The sequence below is a fragment of the Aristolochia californica genome, unplaced genomic scaffold (assembly GCF_029961685.1).
Source record: "Aristolochia californica isolate CCGP_79_NKW_82.1479 unplaced genomic scaffold, dmAriCali1.0.hap1 SCAF_9, whole genome shotgun sequence".
Taxonomy (NCBI): Eukaryota; Viridiplantae; Streptophyta; class Magnoliopsida; order Piperales; family Aristolochiaceae; genus Aristolochia; species Aristolochia californica.
The window spans coordinates 30,223,116-30,241,421 of record NW_027182290.1 but is presented as its reverse complement, the minus strand read 5'-3'; the positions used below and the strand labels follow the sequence as shown (position 1 = coordinate 30,241,421).

Sequence of the window (18,306 nt, the reverse complement as noted above, 5' to 3'; positions counted from 1 at the left end):
ACGTGTGTGGCAATTAATTTGCCATGTGGTGATTATTCACCTTTAATCTCTATAAATACCTTGTAAAGCTACGTAAAACGATAAGAAAAGAGAAAAAAAATAAAAATACAGAGAGTTATTCTTTTTGTCACTGTTCTTCTTCTTCCTGCGTGAAAAAAAATTCAGAGAGACAGAGAAAGGAAGAGTGATCGTTTTCCAACAGCAACATCTCTTCCTACAGTTTTACTGATCACACTGACCGCTTCTGATCTGTTTGAAACGAGAAGCAGGGAAACGGAAAATAAGATACAGTAGAGATCGACGCTGCGATGCTTAATGAATCGCGCATGCATCTCAGCTCAGTTCTGTCAAAATTGTTATCTGTTTGCAACATCTCTCCCTACAGTTTTACTGATCATACTGACCGCTTCTGATCTGTTTGAAACGAGAAGCAGGAAAACGGAAAATAAGATACAGTAGAGATCGACGCTGAATTGCTTGAAGAAACGCTCATGCATCTCAGCTCAGGTCTTTCAAAATTGTTATCTGTTTGCAACATCTCTCCCTACAATTTTACTGATCATACTGACCGCTTCTGATCTGTTTAAAACGAGAAGCAGGAAAACGGAATGTAAGATACAGTAGAGATCGACGTTGAGATGCTTGAAGAAACGAGCATGCATCTCAGCTCAGATCTTTCAAAACTGTTATCTGTTTGCAATATCTCTCTCTACAGTTTTACTGATCATACTGACGGCTTCTGATCTGTTTGAAAGGAGAAGAAGGAAAACGGAATCTAAGATACAGTAGAGATCGACGCTGAGATGCTTGAAGAAACGAGCATGCATCTCCGCTCAGGTCTTTCAAAATTGTTATCTGTTTGCAACATCTCTCCCTACAGTTTTACTGATCATACTGACCGCTTCTGATCTGTTTAAAACGGGAAGCAGGAAAACGGAAAATAAGATACAGTAGAGATCGACGCTGAGATGCTTGAAGAAACGAGCATGCATCTCAGCTCAGGTCTTTCAAAATTGTTATCTGTTTGCAACATCTCTCTCTACAGTTTTACTGATCATACTGACTGCCTCTGATCTGTTTGAAAGGAGAAGAAGGAAAACGAAAAATAAGGTACAGTAGAGATCGACGCTGAGAAGCTTGAAGAAATGCGCATACATCTCTTTCTTTGAACTTTGCATGCTTAGTGCAGTTGATGAGGGTCAAAAGAGGAGAATCTTTACAATGGGCTCTTTCCAACCAAATAAGGAGGCCACAAGCTTTCTCGTGACGCACCCTTCCTTCTAAGCCGATATAATGATGTCTGCTCCCTTTCCATCTAGTCGTTCATCGCAATCATGCAGAGCCCTTCCTTTCCTTTCACTCAGAACCCTGTCTTTTGTAAGCATAGTAAGATTTCACTCTCCAAGGAGGCCGTACAAATCGCTGGTTGACCCCTCAAATGGAGCCGATGAACCAGCTCAGTTTTACTGGCAAAGAGCGGTTTACGAGGCGCTTCAATCATGGTTCTCGGAGACCATGCAAAAGGGGCCATTATTCATTTAAACTCTTTTCCGCTTCTGGGGATTTGCTTCAAACAGTGGTGAGATCTCTTTTCCGTTTTCCCTCCACTTGTAGAGCAGAGTGACAACCCCCGCTACTTGTCTGTTTCTCTCTCCAGGGACAAGGCCCGTTTTCTCGCCTGGCTTGATAGGTTAAAAACGTGCGCCCCACGGCATTTGACACCACCCACTCACACAATTTAAGGGAGTGTGTAAATATGTCTTGACCACTGTGCATGCTCGTTTTTGGAAATCAAGCGCTCCCCTCCCGACGGCCAATAACCTTCCTACTGGTTGCTAAGGATGATTCGCTGCTTATGTGACTCCAACATAAGCATGAATTCAAACCCAATCCCGTCTTTTCAAATTGCGAATTTGCAACCGTGATTATATGCATATCAATAGTAACAAGGAAGATTGAGAACGATGCTTTTGTCTGCTGCATGTGTGAATGCCTCTCTGAGATCGGACAGGACACCTCCCTGTTGAAGAAGATGAAGTGTTAGGAGTTCCAGTTTTACTTTTAAAAAACAAAAAATCTTTTACAAGTTCTAGTAGTTAATTACTTATTAGGTATCAATCATCAGTCTAATATGATATTTTAAGCATGGGAAGACGAAGGTAATCAAAGTTCTTTATGATCTAAGACTGTCATCAGTCTTTTAGTATACTCTCGCCTTTGAGAACCGCCATGATTCAAATGGGACCAACCCAGACTAAGAAAACTCCGCAGCGTGAAGGATTAGTGTTTGAGGGCTAACCACAATCTTGTACGTCGTATGATGTTGGTGGTAAATCGTTGTCCCGCTTTAGAACGAGCCCAATGATCTCAATAATTTCTGCCTCCAAATGCACGAATCGTACTGATTTATTTAAAAAGAGTTATTTCCCACTAATTAGTCGTGTCTCGTCCCATCTGAGAAGACGTATCCTTTGACATTATCCAACATCCGACGACACTCGTAGTACACCAATTAGCTCCCTCGGTTCTAATTTGACGACAAGAATTGAAACTCTTTTGATTTGACTAATCACTTCTAATATCCTTTTGATGTGTAACATTCATCATAGGTTATTAATTACCCTTGGATCGGAGAAATTGACTATTCATCGGTGATGAAAGAAAAGTACCTGCTTAGATGAGGTGAGAAGCTAATGGCGCTTTGTTTTCCTTATGTTCAACAAAGAGAACAGGAAACTCTTACCGCAGGAGCAACACAGAAATACGCATGACCACCAACAAGTAATAGAGCCGCAATCTAAAACCATATTAATAGGTACCAACAGAAAGTATAATTCTGTCTTCGTCAGAAAATAGAAAATGGCGGCAGCATTAATTCCGCGGTCCGCATTCAAAAAACAAAAATACTACTCGATGCTTCGGGTCCTAACAGACATGTAGTAATTTCCCTGAAAACTTTCACAGAAATGACCAGTTGACAAACATGAAGGCCACGCAGTGAGGGTTATCTTCCTCGTTCATCACCTTCCATGCCACAGCTCTTTCATACGAGATAGGCCTGCTCATGCTCGAAAGGCAGATTCCGCCTTGGAGACATGCGAAACCCTGGAAATGACTTAACACTGTATAAGTAAAAATTTGAGTACAGTTGAAAAACAAATCTTTCCCTTATTTAGGGCATTTAGATGTAAATAAATTACAACAGAAATCAAGTAAAACGGACAAAGTCCACAAGGGCGAACCATATGAAACAACCAATGAAGCACTTTCATACATTAAATTCCTTGCAGGAAGAATCACATCGACCTTAAATGAGGTAGAAGTAGCTCTAAAACCAGACAGTACCCAGGAAGTTGGCTAAATTCCTACTCATTGACTCCAGGTGATCTCAAATTATTGCTTACTACCAACAACCCTAACAAGTCAAACGATCTGGTTACAACTGAGCCCAAGTCAAATTTAGGTCCCTTCAGACCTATGCTGAAGTCTTGAGTCAAATATTCAGGTGACAAAATCAGTTCCATTAGAAGGCGAATCGTCTCTTCCATTTCATCAAGCGACTAATAGAGTTTGTTCCAACATCAGATTGAGATATTAATATCCAGCCTTTTTGCAAAAAAAAAAAAGATATTAATATCCAGCTGGTTGAAAAATCTTCAGTAGAACCTCGAAGAAGTTTTTTCTACTAGATTGTTTCCTGAGAACAACTGAGAGTATCATTTATAACTACTAACCATATGTCTCCTTCAGAATGACCTTTTTCACCTTTCACATCCCAACAATTACTCTCAAATTCAGCTCCAGTGGCTAAGAAACGTCCTTCGGAAATTTGGACTGGATGTTCCACTTCAGAACTAGATGTCCTAAATTTAAGATCAAACTCTCTATAATGACTTGCATTACACCTTCAAATTAGAGGCCAACTTTGTTGAGTTTCTCGAGTACAGCCCCATGAAGAAAACGACCCAGCCCCTTTCAAGTTCATGGGGGTAACAAAGGAATAAATTTTAAAAGATAGGTTAAAAGCGAAAGTAGAAAAGTGAGCTTCCTCCAGAGAGTTGCCCAGCAACATTGGAGAAGAAAGGAGAAAAATAAGAACAGGAAAGAAGAAAAGATAAGAGAAGAAAGAAGAGAACAGGTGACCCCTTCACCATATTTCTTCCACCACTTCAAGGTAGTTTTCTCCACTTCAGTTACTCTATTTACATTTGGGGGCTGGATAGTGTTTTATACCTGTTTGGCTTTCTCCATGTTATTAGAAGAAATTTTTAAGGGTAAAGTGAGATTTGAAATAGGCTTTGGCTTCAAAAGTGTGAAGTATCATGTAATTTCCGTTTCAAATTCAGATTTTCTCTCCTAGAATTGTAAAACCTTACGTGTTGGGCAAAAACTGAAGAAAGACACTTTGTAATGTCTCTGATTTACATAGCAGATTGCTCTGCGATTTGCCCTGTGCTTTTTCCCTTATATTGAAGGGTGTTCTATGTAAAATTTGGTGTGTTTAATTTTTTTGTGGATGATTGTTTAATTTGCTTACTTTTTTCCCATCAAACTTGAAAGCATGTTCTCAAATGCTGGCAAGTTTATAGCAACTCGAAAGTTATAAAACTGAAGTTAAGAGGCTCCAAACTGTTCCTATCTTCATCTGTATCCACTGACATTGCAAGATGGGAGTATAATAGTGCCAACCAAGAGACATAAAAGAGGGATTAGAGGAAACAAAAATCCATACCCTCTCTCAGGTAGGGACACTAACCATTACCCAATGATACCGAAATATGGGAGTATAACAGGTGCATGCACACACTAAAGTGGGGGGATGTGGGATTTTTTCTTTTCATCGGGAGTACTAAGACAAAAGGGGAGATGATGAAGGAAGAGAGTTACAAGTATGATTCCCAAACAAGTAGAATTTGCATTTTTCATTTTGATTAGAGGACAGGTTCAAAGAAGATTAGAAAATAAACAAAAAATTTGCACACTAAAGAAGTTAAACAGATAGTTTCAAAATTATTTTATTCAGCTCATCAACATTCAAGGACTGACATTCATACCTGTTGCATTATCTGCGGGAACTCTGTACAGAGAGCTTTGCGTCCATGATCATCAAATATCTTCTCAAGTGTAATGTCTTGTAGGGCAACTAATGTTGTCTCAAGCATGTCTAGCCCTGCCTGATTTGCAAAGGTGAAGACTGGCAATGTCTGATAAAAGAAAACAAATTTAAGACAATTTTCACTAAAATAATAAAGCAAACTTCTCATGTATTATAGGATAGAAGAACATCTCAAAGGAAATTTGTCCATAACTACATATATAGATCACTAAATATATTAAAAAAATGCTTCAATAAGACAAGAAGTTCAATATAACTCTAAAATGGGACATAAGCATGAACTATTTCCATGAAGACAGTATCTTAAAATGTTAAAATTTAGATAACCTTGCAGCCAAGAGTCCAAGTAAACATAAAAATTGAATCTTAACTAGTAAACAAACTGCCCCACTTGACCAGATGAAAGTTTTGAAATTTTGCAATAATATGCATTATCATAAAATAGAGATCCCATGATAGGGTAATATCATCATTTCTCCCTAATGGTTACTCTGTTAAGGAAACCTTTGAAGGGGACCAAATTCAACTATGAAACATTTTTCTAAGCCCCTTCCTGGAAAATGCTGATCTTGTTTCTGAATGAATGGAAACTTAGAAGCCCAAATTTGTAAAAAAAATTTGTCAATTATATTGATGAGTGGCAGACAAATATTAAAAGCATGTACTGGGAATGTCAACTCCATAGGACAGTATATCCTGTTCTCAGTCCTAAATTCACTAATAACAGAAACAGAAGTGCATAAAAATACCTTCAAAGAGCAGCACATTATGGCATCTGAATGATGCCAGAGTGTCTTGAGTACTGATTCACTGCCTTCACTACTGGATTTGAGAAGATCTGCACCCAAATAGCACCTGTATTGAAAACAAAAGAACACTATTGAGAATCAAGGTGGACTTCTGCGTAATAAAAAACGTAGCAGAAAAATACTTCGCTATGCAACTTATACAGACTTAAGAGCTTATTGGTAATATCTGAAATAAAAAAAACAACAATAGCAAAGAGAACACATGATAACAGAGAAAAACCCAGACAGGCTAAACCCATTCCAGACTCCAGTAAATGTGTCCAGGATATGAATTTTCTTCATGGCATCAGCCCCTTGAGCTGATCAGATCAGCCATCACTAAAATGTATTGATCCAGGAATCAATGCCCTAAATAGTCTTTTCTTCAAACATGACTCAAATATGCACTCAGTTAAGAGAAACAAAAGCCTTCATGAACTCAATGCAAAATTTCAGCCTTATATAATGACTCTAGAATCATCCTTAGCAGCAGCTGAACACAGATTAAACAAAATATATACAGCAAAATTGTTTTTGTTCCTTCTCTTTTTTGCTTTTCAATAGACAGGATAATCAACCAAGGGAAATATATTTCAAGTTTTCGAAAGGAAACGAAGCATACCTATAACTATTACAGATCCAACGAGCAAGTGTGAGTGCTTCAGGGTTCCCTGGTGGAGGCCTCAGACCGCAAAGAGAAATTAGGTGAGAAGGTGAAAGGGCCAATGCAACCCTCTGGACTGATGATATGATACTACGTACATATTGCCGAGCCATTGAGGCCACATTTTCTTGCAAATGGCTCTCAAAAGCAAACTGGAAGGCTATTGTCATCACAGATCTCATGCTACCACCATTACTAGAATACTCACCAGAGACTCTATTGCCAGTTGATCCCACCTCCAAGGTGGAAGCAAGATCCAGAGTGCGATTTGGACTGGAAGAGTCCTACATTAAGTTCAATATCACATAATTAGAAAACTAAGCATCTCAAAGTAGAAAGAATTTGAATTACAGGTACCTTTATTTCTGTGAAACATCATTTCAGCATGGGTTCAGAAACTACATGTTTTTATCTGAATACCCAAAGACAGTACTAGGTTACATTGGCTACAGTATACTAACCACCCCAGAGTCCAGAGGAATAATACGAAAACCAGAAGGCAGCAATGGTGCATCATCAGCAAAAGATGCATCTATCGGGGCAAAAATAAGTTCAGCACAAGTGCCAATCGCATTCTCATCCACTCCGCTGCATAGCTGTCAAGCCACATATGAGTATTATGAATCAACCTAAACAACAGTCATTAAGTGCAATTCAACAGTGCTCAAGATTTTCAGTCATCATCGTAGTTTTATATCTCAACATGAATTCATGCACATATGAAATCATCAAGCAAAAACAGTAGCATTACTTGTAAAAGAAACATGTCTCTGGTCATGATACTGTCTTCCTGAGTATGTCCAATGTTCTCCAACTTGATCACCTCCAAGAACTGCACAGAAAAATAAATGATTAAGAAAGCAAGGCACAATAAACAAATTCCACTACCCAGATCCAGAATCATAAATGAGTCTGAACATTCACTTCTTAGCAACCTCAGATACCTCTTCATGCTCAATAGTATGAGCCAGAGGAAGAATGACCTGTCCACCAAAACCTCCCATACGTGAACCAGGCAAACTGCACGGTCCAGCTTTCACGGCTGCAGCTGAGTATGCATCAATATTGCTGTCAGCCCATTCTGACCTATGTTCTCGCAGGAATCTCAGCAGGACTGCAGGAGGTACATTCTGCCAACAGGAGAGAGGAACATGAGATTCACATCAGATATATAACAGGAAAACCCAGAAAGAAATATGTCCACAAGTAAAACAAATAGCCTAAAAAATGATATTTGCCTTAATTGGCATTCTGAAAGAAAACCATTAAAAGAAGCATAAAACTAGCTGTTTAATATGGATAACAATTTGACAAAAAGTAAAAGCCACCTTGTGATGCAAAAATAAGCTGCCTTCATGGTGTTAAATATTTTACTCTTTACAATGCCATGGCGATTCCTATCAAGGCTAATCAATTAATTTGTTAAGCTTGGGGAAAGTTCACATTACCGACCAGCGCATATATTAATGCACCAAAAACACAATATCTACAACTCAAAACAGCTAACAAAACCAATAAGCAACGGCACTCCCTATTATTTTTTTTTAGTCATTAAAGCCTTTTTACTACATTAAATTGAAAAAATGAAGGTATCCCCTGTTTTAAACTTTTAACACCACATGAGTCCCACACTTTGGAGAGAAAAAAATCATATTGATTTCATTGAATAAATTAATGAAGTTATTTCTGTTACATTCAAAGAAAAAGTTCTGTTTTACCACCATACAAGTACCCTACATTGGAAAAATGATTTACTCAAAATGAAATTCATAGGACTACGGGTATCTCAAACAAATGACATGGATAAATTGTAAGCTTGCAGAAGTCCAGCCCAAATTTTCACTTCCTCATTTCTTTTTCTCTTTTCTACTTGTTTCTCTTGTAAAATACTTCAATTTACACCATATCAACATCTCACCTGTAAAAGCATGGACGCCTTTGCACATAGAACAGCATTTGTCATAGAAGGAAAACCATTGGCGAAGGCAGCATTCATACCCATCACCTTGCCTGGAGATGAGTTTACCAGTATGCTCACGTCATCCATTCCATCATTTTCCATAATGGACCAGCCTTCATCAATAAGCCCATTTACCGCTTCATTGAAACCTCTGTTGCATTTGTTCATAAGCATATTAACAACTGAAAATGAAAACACCAACTCAACAATTTCAAGAGTCGATAACCAGAAAAGGCTCACCTGCTCATCCTCAGGCTAAGTGCACGTAAAGCAGCAGGTCGTTTACCCCAACCAGTGATAGTTGATGCAGAAACTTCTTGTGCAATTTGTCTCAACTGGCGTAAAGCCTGATGCAAACAAAAACAACAGAGTCAACTTAGTTTTACACTGAAGCAGCTGCACACAAGATTTTCTGTGGCATCACATAGAAAAGAATGTCAAGATTAACTTCCCCAGAAAAATGGGTTTAACATACTGCCATTGTTGTTTTCTGCGCGAGCACAGTTGATGATTCATACAGTGGCCGCAGCACTTCAGGCACACTCCAAGGCTGACATGAAGACAAAAGAAACTCAAAATATTATTAGGATTTAACTTGAACTGACAAATATTTCAATAAACAACCAATAAAAACATACCTCCAAATCCATATGATCAACTATGTGTATGATTGATCCACCCCCCTCACAGGGTCTTATGAGGTATCCACTAGGAAGCACTTCTGCTCTCACAAAATGTTGTGTGGGTGGCATGGTTGGACCACCCTGAGTGCTGCTGAGGGATCTTTCACAGACCTAAGTTATAACATAAAGCAGTCAGAAGAATTCCACACATGCTGTGAGAAAATCAGCACAAGGATATTTTGGTCATTTTACATGATCGGATATTTTATATTATGGTACTACCTTGTTCAGCATGTTTGATTTGGTTGATGTACAAGTTTTTATATTCATAGGAAGAGTAGAATGAGAGTTATAAGGGATTAAGTGTTTTTTATGTAAGAAGGGCATTTTTGTCATTTTTTAATTTATGACTTAAACCTGATAAATAGCATTGGGGGTCGAGCTCATTCAGAGTTTTGCCTCCTTTTCTCTTCTTCCTCTCTCTCTCTCTCTCTCTCTCTAGCTTTTCACACGTTTTACATGGTATCAGAGCAGTAATCGTTGTTGGGAGTGCATCTTAGCCAAAAAAACCTCTTCTTCTATATCTGGATGACTTCACCAAAACAAAGTTTTTCAAATTTCCTCGATGACTGGTTAGTAAAAATTCATTTTTTCTCCTTTTCTTCTGCTATAACCCTAGGGTGACCGGTTCTATCATCCTTTAAAGGATTATTCATGCCTTGATTGCCCTAAAAAGGGAGGTTCTTTTTTAGTGAACTTGGGATGTGCATCAACCATCTCTAGACTAGTGCTTGTGTCATCAGCCTGTATGTTGATGTCAGCCCTAATTGTGGTCTAGTCTTGGAAGATCTTTTATCTAATCGCTATAGGGTGTTGATTTGCGCACATACCACTTGCGCACATCTCATTCCTACCCTAACCCTAATTTTTACGAAGTGGGGCCCACATCTTTGAAATTTGCGAATGTGTTTGGATATTGAAATTGAATATTTTGCTGACGCTATACTTATTCTATGGTTGATTGGGGTGAAGTTTATGTACACAACATTACATTGCATTTGTGGGACATTGGCAAGAAATTAACATGTATCATCCACTCACTACGGATGAGCAGGAATTGAGGAAACAACATAACCATCTACTAGTGGCGAAGTTCCTTGATGGTCTAGGTGGTGAGTTTGACAGCATTAAGGCACAAATCCTAGAATTGGGAGGGCAAAAATAACTTTGGTAACCAAAGAAGAAAAAGGGAGTAAGGTAACAGATGTTGTTGCATTTAGTACTTTGGGCCCTAGTCCTACCCAAGCAGACTCATCTCAAGTCCGGACAAGTTCTGGGAGAGGTGGAGATAGTTCAGGTATAGATCGAGGCAGAGGTGATGGTAAGTCCGAAAGGAAGTGTGTCCATTGTGGACAAAATAACCATTACTCTAATAGGTGTTGGATAAATTTGGGAAAGCTTGCCTGGGCAAACTCTACCAGTCATGAGACAATTGGAACAATATCAGAGGTTGTTACTCATCTCCCTTCAAGGGGAGTTGTTGGGGTATAACAACTATTTGAACAACAACACCAGATTATGCAACGCCCAACTCAGTTATCAATTGGTTCATCTTCGACTTCCATGGTTCATACTCATACTCCTACTATTACTTTGGTCACTTTAGGTATGTCTACTCTTCATGTCTCCTCTTCTCCTACCTGGGTTATCGATTCCAAAGCTACTGCTCACATGTCAGGTATGTCATCCTTGTTTTCTAACATGAAAGAGTCATCGCATATAAAACAAGTAAACTTAGCTAATAAGTCGGTTTCCTCAATCCATGGTGTTGGTACTGTTATCCCTACATCCTTCTTGTCACCTTAGTCTGTTTTACTAGTTCTAGTCATTCAAAATTTGTTGCCTTCACCTCCATTGTCTTCAATTTCTCCACGTGTTTTTTGATGTGTTTGTTTTGCCCATGTTCTGGGATCATCCAAAAATAAGTTATCTCCTCGTGTAGTTAATTGTGCCTTTCTAGGGTACTCTCGTACACTCAAGGGGTACAAGTGTTTTTGTCTATCTACCAGAAAAACATTTATATCTATAGATGTCACATTCTTTGAGGATACTTCCTTTTTTGAGTCTACTACTTCCATTGATGTACCATCTTCTTCCCCAATCTCTGAGTTGGTTGTTTCCCTGCCAGTTGATGATTGTCATGGACCTACGCAAAATACTATTGTTGAGCAATCCTTACAGGTATATCAACATCGATAGGTGCATCCCTCTCAATCCGTGGCCTCCTCTCTCAAGCAAGACGTCTGTCTCAGGATCCTAAAGTAAGTGATTTACACCTACTCGTTGCTTTAAGGAAAGGTGTTTGGAAAGGTACTCGTCATCCGTTGTCTAATTTTGTATCATATGATCATTTGTCTAACAATTACAGAAAGTTTGCATTGTCTATTTCTACTTGCACTATTCCTTCTCCAATGCAGATTGTTATATCCTCTCCACAATGAAAGCAAGTCATGGATGATGAGATGGCTGCTCTGTTAGAGCGATGAACCTGGCAATTATATGAGTTACCTTCAGGTGCTACAATGATTGGCTGTAGGTGGGTGTATACAATCAAATACAAAGCCAATGGCTCAATTAAGAGATTAAAGCCCATTTGGTGGCCAAATGATACATACAAACTTATGGTGTAGATATGTTTGAAACCTTTTCTCCAGTTGCTTGACTATCTTCGGTATGCATTTTGATATCTATTGTTATTACTCAGGGTTGGCCTGCATGCCACTTAGACATAAAGAATGTCTTTTTGTATGGTGACCTTGAAGAAGAAGTCTACATATAGCAAATTGGGGTGTATATCGTGCAGGGGGAGATGCACGAGGTATGCACACTCAATAAGCAATCTATGGTATGAAACAAAACCCTCATGTTTGGTTTAAAAATTTTAGCCAAGTAGTGATGTGTATAGGCTTGTTTCGAAGCCACTGCGATCATTCGTTGTTTGTCACGAAAAGACCTTATCATAGTTTTACTTGTATATGTGGACGATATTATATTGTCTAGTAGTGATACCCCTGGAATTGAAGAAATTAAAAGGCTACTTGCTACTCACTTCCAAACCAAAGACTCGGGGGCATTGAAATATTTTTTGGGTGTCGAAGTCGCAAAAAATAAAGGTCTAATGTTATCTCAAAAAAAAAAATATATAATCGATATGCTACATGAGTATGGATTATTGAGAACTAAACTGGTAGATACTCCAATGGAAGTTGGACTCAATCTGCATGATGACCAAAATGTATAATTTGAAGATAAAACATTGTAAAGGAGACTGATTGGGAACATTGTATGTATCCTTTACAGTGAGTATAGTAAGCCAATTTATGGAAGACCCACGGAAGATCCATCTCGAAGCAGCTCAAAGGATCTTGAGATATCTCTAGGGAGCACCAAGGAAAAGTCTTTTCTTTATAAATCATGGTCACTTAAATTGAGGTTTTCTTTGATGTAGACTATGTTGGGTCAAAGGTAAACAAAAGATCAACTGCAAGCTATAGTGTCTTTTTTGGATGGCAACTTAATCAACTGGAAGAGTAAAAAGTAAAATGTGATAACTAGATCCAGTAAAGAAGCAGAATACAGAGTTATGGCACATACTGTTAGCAAGCTCATGTTGGTGAGATCTAGGGAGTTAAGCTTCCATCAGAATGAAGCTATGACTATGTTTTGTGATAACCGGGCCACTATATTTATAGCCAACAATCCAATTTTTTTATGAGAGAATAAAACAGATAGAAGTGGATTGTCATTTCGTTAGAGATGATGTGATGAAGAAAGATGTAATCAACCCCTATGTTCAATCGGCTGATCAACTTGGAGATTTTTCACCAAGGCATTAAGAAAGCATACATTCATAAACTTCTGTGACAAGTTGAATCTCATAGATATATATGTTTCAGCTCGAAGGGGAATGTGAAAAAATCAGTTCAAGGGTATTTTGGTCATTTTACATTATCGGATATTTTATATTATGACACTTTCTTGTTCAGCATGTTTGATTTAATCTATGTACAAATTTTTATATTCATAGGAAGAGTAGAATGGGAATTATAAGGGAATAAAAGTTTTCTATGTAAGAGGGACATTTTTGTCATTTCTGTAATTTATGTCTTAAACCTAATAAAAAGCATTGGGGGTTGTGCACGACCCCAACGCAGCTCATTCAGAGCTTTGCCTCCTTTTCTCTTCTTCCTCTCTCTCTCTCTCTAGGTTTTCACACTTTTTACACACGCACACAGTAAAATAAAAACATAAAAATAAAAAGTTGTGCTTGACAAAAAGTATGTATTACAGTAGTTAGAAGATGGAAAATCCATTTCCAATTTGCATGCTAAGAACACACAGTGATAATTTTCTAAAACAAACTAAGAAGTTGTGCTGGACTAAAAATGTGAGGATGATAGTACTCAGAAAGTGGAAAATCCATTTCCTAGTTGCATGCCAATAACATACCACAAGACTACCATCTTCCAGAACTGAGGTGTACTGCAGTAACCAGAAGTCACGGGCTGGAGCCAGAGTGGTTGGAGCATACAGCTACAAATGAGCCAAAAACAGTTAGACTTGCAATCAAGCCAGTTTCCTCACCAGTTCTAGTAAACACAATTACACATACAGCTACTACTACCAACCTGCATATAGAGCAGCTCAATGGTTCCACCATTGCCAGTGGGAAGCACATTTACGACATCCACAGACCGGCAATCACGGAGCCATGATGGCCGGTCTTTGAGGACCTCTGCAACCTGAAGAGACCCATTTAGCAGAATTTTATCACAAACTGAGAAGCAAATAACATGACCAATGACAAACCAAAGAAGTAACGGACAGAAAGATTAACCTTTGTAGGTTCTAGACCAACAAGGCCACAAGCTCGTGCTGCCACTCCAGTGCAACCATGAGAAATAGCAACGATTCCAATGGAATCCGGACCAGGCTGAGAAAATATTGGTTGAAGAAGATTTAGGATTATTAGGAAAGCATGAAACAGTGAGACACTTTACAATGTAAAGAGTGTTAACAAAAAAAACAAAAACTATAGAAGACCAGATTAAAGAACAAATCCATTAACACATGTCCTAGACATGGGCCAAGTAGGCAACTGGATGGGCTAGCCAAAGAGAGTTCTGAGATTATGTTCTCTCCTGAGCCATATAGTCAATGGGCCACAGAGCAAGGCAAGAATATAAACATTAACTGAAACACTAGAAGTACCCACCTAAGTGTACTCAGCAATATAAAGATTAAACTCAATTACAAAGACAAAAAAAAAAAAAAAAAAAAACTGTTGCATATTCAATGAAACTGAGTCGTGAATTAAGTAACCAATAAACAGTTGGCAGTAAGCTGCAACTACATATGAGGGATCCCAAGCGCCAGACTCAAATGAGCCCATTAAGTCCAGTAAAAGTACCCACCAACAAGAAATAATAGAAATAATAGTTCCTTGTCTCACGGCAAATAGAATAGGGATTAAAACCAGATATGATTAAAAAAAAACAGCAGTACAGGAGAACTGAATTAGGCTAAATTAAAAGAAAGACTAGATAGAATTATAGTTAGAGCTGTCTCTACTTCTGCGTAATAACTTCCTAATAATTACTTGTGAGATTGATACAGACCTTCATCCCAGGCATTTGGACCCACTCCACAGCAGTTCCAGTCGCCTTTGAAATAAACTCTGTTAAAGTTTCCTCTGCAATGGACAAAAGTCTACAAAAGTAGAAACAGAATCGCCACAGTTACAAACAGAACTCTATGAGATTTCACACATACTAAAACACTAGGAAAATTGGAAAACAATAAGTAAAAATAAAATGTGAAAAAAATGAAGCTCAAGGTTCTCCCGACTTACCCAGCAGGGCTAGCATCCCTTGGTGGGTGCTGAGGGGTCAAACGCTGTTGACCACTTGTCACCACCGATTCACAGCTTGTATCAGTTGTTGCAAGTGCTGTCTACAAGGCAGAGAAGAAAACCGAATCAAGTACAGCAAGCAAGAACTTCAGAAGAAAATGAACACGGTCTAAACAATTGGATAAATGAATGATCGGGTTCCTTACATTCTGTGTCTGCTGGCGAAAAAAGCCATTCTCGTATACCAGCTGAGACACCTGCTTCTGCAACCTGTCATTCTCCTCCATTAGAAGCTTATTCATCGCCGTCAGCTTCCGGTTAACAGCCTGGAGGCGGGAAGCCTCCTTCCTTTGTTTTTCTCTGCATCTATAGAATCAATGAAAAGGAGAAGCACTTCAATACGAGGTAACTGAGAACGTCATTGATTAGCAGAAGCATCTGCTACATCATGCGATTTTCTATTTGGAAATACCTGCGGTTCTGAAACCAGACTTTTATCTGCTTGGGCTCGATATTGGCGAGAATAGAGCATTCCCTAATAAGCTGCTGCCGTCGGATAGAGCTGGGCTTGGGGCATTCGTGATAGAGCCTCTCCAAAGCTTCAACCTGTTCCGGCGTGTAACGAACATACTTTCCAGGGTCCGTTCCTGATTTGATATCCTTGCATGAAGATACCGCCATCATCCCTCGAAAATGGAAGTGAGCTCAAATGCACCCCAAGACTTAACTGTAGGAAAGAACTAACTTTTACTTCCTTCCACCGCCAACGGAAGCAGCTCTTGAGTATTTTAAGATTCAAACCTTCCGTATGAAACAGCTAAAATCTGTCTTCGTCCAATCACCAACATCAAAAGAAAGAGCTTCCATGTCAAGATTGGAGACCCTATGAATCAAGCGACCGATTAAATCCACAACTCGGCGATTTTCACCAAATGTAAACATCGAAGAAAATATTACGAAAACGAATATCAGAAAGCATCGACTTTTCTTTTATTAAACCTCGAAAAGCACCTGAAAGGAAGTAAACCGGCTGGCGTCCTCAAATTTGACCCATCTTTCCCTGTTATTCCGAACTGGCGACAGCAGCAGACACAAGAACAATCAGCCCTTCGAGATCGGAGCTGCTAGCACCCCGAACAAATAAACTCTGTTTGCAGAAATGAATTTCTAATTTCTCCTCTTAACTGAAACCGCAGAACCGCAGCACTAAAACAGCTCAATCAAAGGATCGATAACCTTTCTAATCCACAAAACAACGCCGAAAAGCGGCAGCTATTTCCCGGTTTCCAAGGTTACACCGAAGCAAAACAACAGGAAGAGCAAATAAAAGGGAAGGGTTTCTTAAAGCAGCGATATTTCTCGAGATTTGAAGCTATACATTTTTTATTCTTTATCTTCTCCGACAAGGAGAGGTCGGCGATCCTCCGCCTCCGGTTCCTTGAAACCGTCAAATGCCTGATAGTTCAAGGCCTACCGGCAGGAGTTTCTGAAGAGTGAAAATATGCTCGAACCGGCACGAAGACGACGAAAGAAACTCACCAAGGACGGATACAAGAACGACAGTTCAACGAAAATCTTCGATTCCAAGCGTCAAGAACAAGAAGAAGTCACAGCACAATGAACATTCATCCTTCCAAAGACTTCATCTTCGAAGTAACACGTTCCTAGCTCTGAAAAAATATGTTAGGTGTTTCGGTACGAAAAAACGAGATTTCTGTGAGGAGAACAAGAGCGGAAGAGTCGATGAGAAAAATGCATGGATTCGGTACCAAAGCAGAAAATGCCTGATTCAAGACGAGATTTCACTCATGGCGATTCTCCGCAAATAAAACACTCCATAAAAATTTTTGGCAGAACAAAACTGTCAAAATCTTCCGCAGATCCCCCGATCCTAACATGAGACAAAGACAAACACCATTTTTTCTCCGTTCTCTTTTGCTTTCAACCTCCCTGCTGCGTCTCAGCTCTACTAGCACGGGATACTGATCGAAATCGCGGCAAATAGCTTCGACATATATATCCGAGCTGCCACAAGACGAAAATACCCCTTGTCTGTCTCGGTATTACTGTCTCATCACCGAAGGAATGCGGCCGCTCCGTCCTCCCGCCGCCGTCCTCAAAAGTTTCAACACATATGAATGAAGCAGACTGACATAATTACCCCTGGATGATTTAGTAAACCCAGTGAGGTATATTTGATCTGGACAGTATATCTAGATGGCAATTAGTGGTTGCTCAAAGATGTGAAATGTGTCGAGTTCTGAGTCTGATAGTTTTCGTCCTTTTAAGGAATAATTGCCCTCCTATGACGTGAAGTTTCTCTAGCATCAGCCGTCTGAATCAAATGTAGCGGATGGATGGGCAATTTCGGTCCGGAAGGATTAGCCCAGGAGAATCGGTGAGCTGTCGATATCAGGGGCATGTTAGTAATTCAATTAAAATAGGATATTCACGCGTTTGTGTGTGTATATGACATACACAAACTAGCCATATGTGAGAAATGAAGAATTTCGAAAAGAATAAAAGGAAAAAAATAAAGATGGCGTGGAGAGTTGCGTGGGTCAGAGAGGACAGAATTATGAGGGCATGGCATGCGCCTCGGTTTGGTTTCTCTTTGGCATCACCGCTTTCGTCACATCATCATCATCATTATTCCTCCTTCATGTATGTTAAATGTTACTATGTACCTGAGAAAACGCCGTACATGCATTACGATCACATACGGGATTAGGCATTTACATCAATTAAACAGGACATAAATGTAAGACAAGAATCCCGTAATGGATCTTAATTACTTGATCCTATTGCTAAATATAGGGGGCCCCACAAGAGAATGCATAAAAGTTCAAACCTTTTATCCTTCGCAAACTACAGTTGCTATTTTAAGACGGACCCTAGGAAGAGAGCCCTTTTCCACGGAAAAGAGACCAGAAAATAATAAAGCGAGGTCGACACATGAAAGACGAACCGAGGCGCACGCTTCAGACGGCGTGCGTCGTCGGGAAGTCGCTCGGTCGAGGAAAGACTTCTCGCAACGTGGGCCACCAGGTGAGACCATGAGCGTGACGGATTTCCTTTCTTTAACAATGTGCTCGCCACCACCCGCCCAATTTTCAAATTCCGAGGAGAAAAGAGAAGAGCCACAAGGTATTAATTTAAAATTTCAAAAAATAAAATAAAATAATGCAAAAAGAGAATGAAGAAAAAGTAAAGCCGATAGTGGGCCCGACGAAAGTCTGAAACG

At 39.3% G+C, this 18,306-nt stretch overlaps 1 protein-coding gene across 4 annotated transcripts; it reads right to left on the bottom strand.

Annotated features, from left to right (window-relative positions):
• Positions 1 to 2,787: 2,787 nt before the first annotated feature.
• Positions 2,788 to 17,018, bottom strand: LOC137940331 (homeobox-leucine zipper protein ATHB-15-like). Of its 4 annotated transcripts, XM_068785336.1 has the most exons (20): positions 16,074 to 17,018; positions 15,864 to 15,945; positions 15,535 to 15,789; positions 15,269 to 15,428; positions 15,063 to 15,163; positions 14,830 to 14,920; positions 14,049 to 14,144; positions 13,840 to 13,953; positions 13,661 to 13,744; positions 9,167 to 9,322; positions 9,004 to 9,078; positions 8,769 to 8,875; positions 8,487 to 8,679; positions 7,513 to 7,698; positions 7,320 to 7,400; positions 7,030 to 7,164; positions 6,527 to 6,852; positions 5,866 to 5,971; positions 5,055 to 5,204; positions 2,788 to 3,105 (listed from the first exon to the last, which is right to left on the bottom strand). In XM_068785336.1, exons 3-20 carry the CDS (start codon positions 15,744 to 15,746, stop codon positions 2,959 to 2,961), a joined length of 2,520 nt encoding a protein of 839 aa, XP_068641437.1. In that variant the 5' UTR covers positions 15,747 to 15,789; positions 15,864 to 15,945; positions 16,074 to 17,018; the 3' UTR covers positions 2,788 to 2,958. The 4 variants fall into 4 exon arrangements, with proteins under 4 accessions (XP_068641437.1, XP_068641435.1, XP_068641439.1 ...); XM_068785334.1 differs by having other exon boundaries at positions 15,535 to 15,945; XM_068785338.1 differs by having other exon boundaries at positions 15,535 to 15,886.
• Positions 17,019 to 18,306: the final 1,288 nt, after the last annotated feature.